The sequence below is a fragment of the Hipposideros armiger genome, unplaced genomic scaffold (assembly GCF_001890085.2).
Source record: "Hipposideros armiger isolate ML-2016 unplaced genomic scaffold, ASM189008v1 scaffold_257, whole genome shotgun sequence".
NCBI lineage: Eukaryota > Metazoa > Chordata > Mammalia > Chiroptera > Hipposideridae > Hipposideros > Hipposideros armiger.
Window position 1 is genome coordinate 189,422 of NW_017731607.1, and position 10,094 is coordinate 199,515.

General features: G+C 45.5%; 1 protein-coding gene across 1 annotated transcript; it reads right to left on the reverse strand.

Moving 5' to 3' along the window:
• Positions 1 to 213: 213 nt before the first annotated feature.
• Positions 214 to 9,763, reverse strand: LOC109390150 (uncharacterized). Its single transcript, XM_019656266.1, has 3 exons — positions 9,665 to 9,763; positions 1,011 to 1,707; positions 214 to 636 (listed from the first exon to the last, which is right to left on the reverse strand). Exons 1-3 carry the CDS (start codon positions 9,761 to 9,763, stop codon positions 545 to 547), a joined length of 888 nt encoding a protein of 295 aa, XP_019511811.1. The 3' UTR covers positions 214 to 544.
• Between the last annotated feature and the right edge of the window lie 331 nt (positions 9,764 to 10,094).

Genomic DNA, 10,094 nt, shown 5'->3' on the forward strand with positions numbered 1-10,094 from the left:
ACAGCTTCTGGCTGCAGGCGTTATTTCTGTCAAAAGTCAAGTCAGGGTGCAAGTCAGGATACTATCTTTACTAAGCCGGGGGGAGATGTTTTCTTTCCACCCGATTTACTTGGTAGTACCCGCGTCGCCCTGCAATTCCAGGTCTGTGGTCCCCAAAAGCTGGAGACAAAGCCCCCTGCATCTAGTCTCAAGCCACGCCCACCAGTCACTCACCGGGCTGCAGCTGTGCTCCGCGCCCTTCTCCGGGCTCCGCGGCTCTGCGGGGCTCCGCGCTGGCTCCGCGGGAGGCAGCAGTGGCTCCAGCAGCTGCTCCAAGCAGGCGGTGCCGGGCAGGGAGGAACTCTTCTGATGGCACAAGTGCGCCGCGGGGCCCCGTCGCTGTGCACCCTCATCCCGGGCACGGTCCCTCCTCGGGGGTGGCTGGGGCGAGGAGGATAGGGAGGATGAGGCCGAGGACGAAGAGGGAGCCGAGTCTGGTGAGTGTCCGCCAGGAGGCGTCACTCCGCCTGCTGCCGCCAGCCCCTTTCCTATGGGGAGCAAATGCTCACGGATCCGGCGGCGCAGCGTTGACCCCTGCTCCACTCTGCTGGTACCCCCTGGCTCCAAAGGCTCCGGCGAGGAGCAGCACAGGTTGGGCTGGGAGGAGGAGAAGACGCGGTCCAGTACTTGCTTACGTTTCTTGAAGCCACTCCACCTGCTGCCCGTGCCACCCACGCCGGCCAGTGCGTCCCGCCTGCCACCTGGGGGTGGCGGGGAGGGCGACGGGGTGTCCGCAGTGCGGCGCTCGGGAGCCCCCGCGCGCCCGCCGCCCCCGCCCTTGCTCTTGCCCACCCCCAGCTGCAAGTTCTTCCAGAGCCGGGCCTGGAAGGAGGAGGACGATGCCACGGGCTCTGGCGAGCCCGCCGCGGCAGCCCGGGGCTCCATCCTCCACCCCCTGCTCCACCTCTTCCCTCCTCCTCCTCCTCCTCCTCCACCGCCCTCTCCCGCTGCGCCTCCTCCGGGAGCCCCACCGTGGTGGTGGCGGCGGCGGCGGCGGGCGCAGCAGCAGAAGCCCGGAGCGCCCAGTGGCTTCAGGCCAGCGCCGGGGAAAGAGGCCGCCGCCGCGGCTCTCGGGCCGCGGTACTCCGGCGCCGCCTCTTCCTCCTGCACCTGCCGGGGTGGGCTAGCGCTGTCACCAAATCCTGGCCGCTGTGCCTGCAAAGTTTCGAGCTCCGAGCTCGGCGGCTGCAGTCCACTGTACTCTCCCAGGCCGCGCCCTGCCTCCCTCTCCTCGCTGATTCGGGCTCGGAAGCTATGCGCAGCCGGGCGTGCACGCCCAGCTGCGCCAGGGACCGCACCCGGCGCCCTACGGGCAGCACCTGTCAGCGGCGTGGGCGGCTGCCTCCAAACTGGGTGCGCGCTGGACTCACACAACAGAGAGGATCCGGCTGAACACACGGGGGACCAGCAGCCCCACGGGAGCGCCCCAGGATCATCCTCCAACTCCTGGGTGGGAGAGAAGACGGGCAGACGACAGCCAGGTAGAGCTGGGTAGGGACCGGAGCCAGCTTGCTCCCTAGGATCCGGCCACAGTTCCCCACGCAGCTCGCTCTGGGCAAGCCGCGAACGTCTGGGTCCAATGAAGTGAGCTAGAGTGTAGATTATGCGCCTCGGGTGGGTCCTGTGGGGTGCCAAGCGTCCTCCCGGAGAGATGAACCTGATTGAGTTCTAGGGCTGAACACCGCTGTCCCCGCCCCGTTGCGCGCCCTGGGTCCAAGACGAGAGTTTGATTTCTTCTGTCTTGACTTCATTCCCATCCACTCCTCCCCGCTCTTTATTTGTATGCGCACTGGTAGTTTCTCTTGCGATCAACGTCCAGAGGTTTCTGGAGTCTGTCAATAAGGCCAGCCCTAAAGTTTCAAGGAGTTTAGGGTAGATGAAGATGTGGAGGATGCGCACTGCCTCTGACCCCATTCCAAACGCGGAGAATCTTGTTCTTTTCACTCAAGTGCATTTTCTTTTGGTTGCTTCATTACAAGGCAAATGGAAAAGGCGTTTTAGCTCGTTCAGACTTTGCTTCTCCCGAAGTCTACTGATCCGAGGGTCTTCTACTAAGAGAACCTCGTGAAAGGTGGATGACACGGTGTCCCTTCCCTCCCGCACTGCCCTCTGCACCCCTAAATATGGAAAACATACAAGAGTTCCCTGAGTTTTGGCACCACACTGTCTGATTCCAGCCTCATCTAACTAGCAGTATGCCCTGGAGGTGTTACCAACCTCTCAAAGCTTCTGAGTTTTCTATTTTTCTTGCCTTTATAACAAATACTTAAATATTTATTGAGCACCTACTATTTCCTCGCACTGTGATCAGTTCTGGGAATGCAGCTATGAACAAGGGAGCTGGGAGAGTCAGACAACAAACACAACTTCTGATAGTGAAAAGTCCCATGGAGACAATAAAACGGTAACATAATTGAGTGGCTATGGAGGTCGGTTGCCAGATAAATTGCAGGACACCCAATTAAATTTGAATTTCAAATAATCAATATTTTTAGTATATGTCCCAAATATTGCATGAGACATACTAAAATACTATTTATTGTCTACCTGAAAATCAAATTTAACTGGGTATTTTGTATTTTTATTTGCTAAATCTGGCAACCCAATCGGAAGGGTTGTTTTTTGTGTGGGGGGGGGGGCTTGTTTTTTCTACATGATATATACAGGGAGAATCCCTCTGAGATCTTAGCTCAATGCCTGAGGCTTTTCCAAGGAGACAAGCTGAAAGTACCACAAGGGGGAGAGAGGAGAGAGGAAGAGAGGGAGACGGGAAGAGGGAGGGAGAGGAGAGGAAGAGGGAGACTCTGATAGCCCAAAAAGAAACTACAATATCCAAAAGTGTTCTGCTCTCTAACACAGGAAACATGTTTTGTTACTAGTTTTCCTGGAACATGATAAATAGAAATACGGAGAAGATAAGTAAAGAAATATAGTACCACTGAAGAGAATTAAGAAGAAATGACCACTACTTCTTCCAGCACTCTTTATAAATATGTCTAGTTTTTGTCATATTTATATGATATGGACCCATGAAGGTAACTTTACACAATTCAACTTTTTATGCAAATAGTCTCAAAATGTTGGTACTTCATTGACTTTTGTATCTTAATAATTTCATTTTTCTCTTTATCTAATTTTGTCTTGAACATACTAACTCTGAGATTTCAGGTTCTGAACTCTATGATCCCAAATAACACTTACCAGTGTGAATTCATTTACACAGCTTCACAGAGCATATGTAACATTTCCTAAATATCTAAAGTGGATTATAAAATGAGAGACTGTTCTACAAATTACGCATTATATAAAGTTGCACTAGATATGCTCTCTGCCATCAAATGTCTTATATTTAAGAGAAGATATTTAGACTAGGGGAAGCTGAATGGTACAAACTGATCACTGAGGGAATACAGAAGAGTGAAGAGTCACTTCTGGCTTGTCTAATAAAAGATGTCTTGTTTGAGGCATCATCTGAGCTAAGATCTATTGCAACTGACACCACCAAGAAGATAGACTGCCACCTGCAAAGAAAATTCACAGCACGTAGCAAGACTTCAATGAATGTTAGCTATTCTTTTTATTACAAATTACTATCCATCTTAAATATTGACAGAACCTCTATTGCTTGAATTAATATGAAAATTAACATATGCATCACATATTGAAATATAGGAGGTTGGAAACGTGATGGATAATGTAATACCTGAGCAGAAACCCAAAGGAAGTGAGGGAGGAAAACAAGTCGTGAATCTAAAGGAAAAATTTGTCCAAGAAGAAACATTAAAAACAAAGATGCTGAAGCAGGAGCTTGCTCAGTTTGAGGAAGGGCAAGGAATACACAGTGGCTGGAACAGACAGAATGAGGGGAATGGGAGGAAAAGACAGTGCAGAGATGGCTAAGGGCCCGATCACATAGGAATCTGGAGGCAACAGTGAGGACTTTGGACTTGGATGGGATGGGAAGCCACTGGAGGGCTTTGAGTAGAGTTTCTTCATGATCCAACTTTCATTTCTAAAGATTCACTCTGGCCCCTGTGTTGACAATAAAGTGGAGGAAGGGAATGGGTGGGAACAGGGTTTAGACAGGAACTATCACAATTTATGAGGGACAATGGTGGCGTTGACTAAGGTGGTAGGTGAGAAGTGATGAAAGTGGTTAAATTCTAGATACACAATGTTTCGAAGATAGGACTGACAGGACTAGCCATAGTTATGACACGGGACACTCAAGCATTATGCTAAGTGGTTTGCATCATTTCACATACGTAATTCTCACACAAAAAAACCTCATTTTATAGATAGAGGAACCAAGTCTGAGGCATGTTAATTGATCTTGCAAGGTCACTCCTTGCATAATTAGCAGATCCCAGATCTACAGGATTCCAAAGCCACACAGCTTCTTTCATTTTAAAATGCATGCATTAATAAATAGAATAATTAAAAGAGGCCTCAAAAAGAGTCACTGATCCATGTCCTTGCCTTAGGTGAGCAACAGGACCATCTTGGACAGAACTACAACTTCCACTTGATGAGATCAAGGACAGAAATGCAAGCACAAAACATTTCTGGGAGCGATAGTGCCAACTAAAGGGCATTTAAGGAGCTCTCTTGTCAGTGGAGCCCTGGCTGCTGTCCCAGCTCCCAGCACTGGGCCAGATGCCTTCAGGCCCTTATTTTCTCTCTCAGTCTCTGAAATGGGGATAATAACATCTATTAGTCTGACCCACCTCACAAGGACCCAATTAAAAGTCAAATATAGGCAGTATTTTTGACGAGCAGAGCCTGTCCACAAGATATACTTTATAATCGTTTTGTAACCCAAAACAAGAAAAGCTAACAGACTGACTTGTTCCAACTCACGTGGAAAAACCCTGCCTGTGTGGAAAGAAGCATTTTGAACGTTTTAAGACCAGAAACCCAGTCATCATTTCCACATATTGAGATGGCTGCTGATATACAGTCAACTCCACAGAATAAATTTCTGTTCAGGTTTAAACTAGTTTTCTCAACAGTTCTCAAATGCAGTTTAATGTCTAAGTAACTTCAGAGGAGCTATTTCTGTTTGTTCTATTTAACCTAAGTCACTTCCTATTTTCTTCTTAACCAGCGTGGTAGAAAAAATTCCAGAATCCTAGACCAAAAAATGATCTGGAATTCCTATGTCAGAAGGGCATAGGAGTGTCCATGTGGCTTGAATTAGAGAGAGGGGGGACTTGGAGCTGTATTTACACTAACATTTTAAAAAATCATCTGTTCTTATAAAAGAAGAAAAGGAGTTAATGTGGAGATGTGGAGGGAGAGAGGCTCCCCCTTGCCCATCCCTCATGCCAAGTCCACACTGCACACAGTCAGAAAACATGGGTGTTTGTCTGGTGTTGCACAGAAGTGCTTTGTAAACGCAAGCAGCTCTTGGAGCCTCAGTTTTTCATCAGTAACCTAAAGAAATAGAACTAGTATCTCCCTAAGGTCCATTTCAGTTTCAAAATTATTGGATCTTCGAAAAAGTCATGATGTATTTGTCTATGTTTGTCAAAGGTCATTTATTTATATAAAAAACAAAGATCAATCAATGATATATTGCCTGTTTTGTTCAATAACCTTTTACCATCTTTCAGTGAGCTTCATAATTCCTCATTCATAGAAGGACCTGTCTTTATTTGCGAAAAACTGTAAATCAGTTTTTACAGCCTCATCTAATTTGAACATTATACCACACAAGGAATTTTGAAGAAAGCAAAACAAGTGGAAGTCTGACGGCGCAAGGTCAGGCGAGTATGGTGGGTGTGGCAACACATCCCATCCAAGCTCCAATCATTTTTGACGGGTGATCAAACTTGTGTGTGGTCTCGTGTTGTCATGATGGAACACAACTCCTTTACAATTAACAAGCTCTGGACGTTTCTGAATGATGGATTTGTTCAAACTGTCCAATTGCTGACAGTACTCATTTGAACTGATTGTTTGGTTCCTTGGTAGGAGCTTGAAAAACATTACACCTTTAAAATTCCACCACACTGACAGCATAACCTTCCTCTGATGCATGTCTGCTTTCGATGTGGTTTGAGGCGAATCATCACGTGGGGACCAAGACCATTTGCACACCACATTGTTGTAAATAATCCACTTCTTATCACCAGTTATCAGTCACTTCAAAAAGGATCGTTTTCCTCACGTTTAATGAGCATATTGCAGATGCTTATATGTGCCGTCCAATGAACTTCTTTGAGTTCATGCAGAACCCAAGTATCGAGCTTGCTTATGTATCTCAGCTTCTTCAGGTGGCAGTGAATGCTTGAATGACGAATGTTCAATGTTTGTGCAATCTCTCCTGTCGTGTAACGTGGGTTTGACTCAATCAATGCCTTTATTTTGTCGTCATCATCCTCAGTGGGCCTCCCTGACCGAGGAGCATCATTAAGATCAAAATCATCAGCACAGAATTTCGTGAACCATCATTGGCACTGACATTCTTGTAGAGCATTGTCACCGTCAACTTTATGCAACTTTTCACAAGTTTGACACGCGTTCTTCCCTTTATGGAAGTAAAACAGTAAAATATGGCAAAAATGCACATTTTGGTCTTCCATCTTCAACTTGTAAAATCTCCAAAACTCAACCAAACTGCTCATTTTTTTTTAGGATGAAGCTAGAACTGTCAGCTGTCAAATGACACAGCAATAACATAGATGCGAATGACTCTAGTACTTCCAAAAATGAACTAATGCCATCTGTTGCAAATATACGTCATGACTTTTCTGAAGACCCAATATGTAAGTTTCTGAGACAATTCTCCAATATGGGATATAGTTCATCTACTCATTCCTGGTCTGATTTCCCACCTTCACTAGTATATACAAAGGCAGGTGTTACTGGATGGGGATGTAAATAACCCCCTTTGAATATGTACCATGTCGCAGAAGATGTTACAGCCCTAACTCTATTCTCAGGCCTCTGCACTTCAGTGCAGGTAGGTGATCTCTCCACCTCAGGGCTGTCTTCTAAACCATATACCACACAAGTGCCTAGAATGGCTCTCAACCAGTGAGTGCTGACAATCAATGTATAGGTATTTCTAGCTCCCTCTTGCCCTAACAGGGGGTCTGGTGGAATAACTCAGAGGCAGGGATTCAATATTTTCCCCAGTTCCAGTGCCCCTGGTGCTAGCTGGCTTGATAACATACTCTTTCCCAGCTTGCTTTCCTTCCTGTTTCACGTGCTGCCCTCCCTAAGACTGATCCCTGCACCTCACAAGTAAACCACTTGCATTGAATCCTGTCGCTATGTCAGCTTCTGGGGGAACTCAAGCTAAGGCACATTATAGGGACATTTCAATCCCTAGCTAATGAGGTTCCCAACTTGACCACTCTATGAGAATAAAAGTAATGTTCTCCAGCAAGATTCCTTTGGATCACATGATTCTTTTATAGGGGACTATAAAGACAAAATTTATGTATTTTATGTCCCAGAGCCTACAGTCTATACCCTGAAAGTGGGACCCTTGAGAACCAGAGTATTCCTCTCTGATTCACCTCCTTGATAGAGTCCCCTGGCCACCTAGAACAGACAAATAGGTGAACTCCTGAGTCTCCATTACACCCTGAAAAATTAGTCTCAACTGATCATGGTCTTTCTATCCCTTTTGTCAGACCTATAACCAATCCCGGAAACTACAAGGTTATATGACTTGAGACTGGATTCAACTGTGATTAACACATAAACCTTAAGCATATTCAAAAAGTCTGAAGGTCATCACCCAGCCCTAGTATGACTTTCCTGCTATCTTGCTGCTCCACCACACATGCCTACTATTCCCAAAGTCACCACATGCTCCAAGGTCATCACTGCAGCTCCAGCCATTACAGTCACCTTCCCGTCAGCCAGCCAAGGATAAAAGGGTAGAGGAGAGTATGCTCCTTTAAAGTTCTTCCCAACTCTTCTTATATCCCGGGGGTTAGAACTCAGGCATGTGGCCATCCCTAGCCAAAAACTCTTTATTCTGGGCAGTCATGTGTCCAGCTGAAAATCTTGGGTTTTGTTAGTGAGGAACAAGGGGAAGGTGGATATCGGGTGACAGCAAGCAGACTCTGACACAGAGTAGTAGTCATATGAAGGACTTCACTCATAGAGACACAGCATAAAACAAATGATCTCTTTCCTTAATCTACATGTTGTGGTGGTTAGCGCAATGCCGGGAACTGCTGTCACCATCTCACTATAAGGCTGAGGATGAAGCAAACACCAAGGTTGGCAGAAAAGAGAGATGGAAACAAGCTCAGTTCTTGAAGATCTTATCATGATACAGAATCAACCTGAGGCCTTCCTTAATTCTGATCCTATTATTATGCAGTTATCTATTAATTATTAGAAAATTAATTTATTTAGGTTTTTAGCCAGTTTTAGCTGAGTTTTATATTAGTTTATTATTATTATTATTATTATTATTATTATTATTATTATTTCTGTCATAACAAATTACCACAAGTTTAACTGCTTAAAACAACACCCATTTATTATCTCGCAGTGTCTGTAGGTCAGAAGTCTGGGCATAGCATGACCTAACTGGCTCCTCTCTTTCACGTCTCACATGATAGTAACCAAAGTCTTGGGAAGGCTGCATTCCTTTCAGGAGGCTCTGGAGAAGGACATGCTTCTAAGCTCCTTCAGGTGGTTGGCCAAATTAAGCTCTGTGCCCTTGTGGGACCAGGACCCGTTTCCTTGATGATTGTCCACAGGAGCCGGGGAATGGAAGTCACACTTAGCTTCTAGAGGCTGCCTGCATTCCTTGGCTCAAGGCCCTCTTCCTGGTCTTCTTAGCCAACAATGGCAGATTGAGTCTTTCTCACACTTCAGATCTCTCAGAACTTCCCTTATGCCTCATCTCTTACTGATTCTTCTGATTTCATCTAATTTTAAGGGCTTATGTGATCACATTGGTCCTACCAGGATAATTCAGCATAATGTCCCTATATTAAGGTCAGTTGATTAGAACATATAACTATGTCTACAAAGTCCCTTCACACCTGTCCCTATACTAGCATTTGATTGAATCACTAGGGGACAGGAATCTTGGTGGGAAGGGGGAGGGGACATCTTTCGAATTCTGCTTCCCACAAGTTTCCTGGAGCCCAAAGCATCCTGCTTGATACGTCCTCATAGTAGACCAGAAGAAAAGACTCATCTCCCCAGACTGCCTCATTCTCAGGGTTAAACTCAGAGGAACTGGTTCAGTGTTGCAAAGTAACAGAGCTAAAACAGACCAATATTCATTAATGATAAAAACACAGGCTGGCTAAAGAGGGCAGACCTTTCCCTTTTGCTGTGTTATTCTAAATCTGGCCATTTTGCTGATTAGAATCATACAGCACCCCCATTTCCTCCGAACAGGATGCTTTCCAGGTTGCCATCAGTTTTTGGTGTATCTCAAATCCAATCCCCTAATTCACACATTTTTCTCTGAGTGAGATAAAATGGTTATTTAAGCAATATACATTACTGATTTTAAACCAGTTCCTGGAAATGTAGTTGCTTTTCTGGCAAGCCCTGTGTAAAAATGCCTTCCTAGAAAACACATGAGCAAGAACTAGTTAGAAGTAACTTTTGTACAAAGTTTTATGAAGAAAACTACCTTTGATGAAACTATATTGGCTAAAACAGGTTTCTCAGACACTGATTTGTAGTTTCTAAGTCCATCTTCCAGGTTTGCTCTTAATCTTGACTTTACCATCATCCACATTTAAACCTCTGAACTCTGGCCATGTAATATATAGATAGTACAGGTAATCCCCCTTTGATAGAATACCTAAGAAACCAAGGTACGAGAGGACTTGGCCCAGGTCTTATATAAAGTCAGTGGTGGCAACAGTGAGGTAATTACATGTAACAACATCTTTTAGGGGACCTTAGGTTTGAGCCATCCTTACTCTCCACCACACCCAGTGTTTGTGGATCTATTTCTCATTCAATTCTACAATTCAGTAGATTGGCTCTAACCACAATTTAACCACTCCAAGATCAGGAAGAGTTTATCTCTGTTGGGACACATCAGACAATAGCCT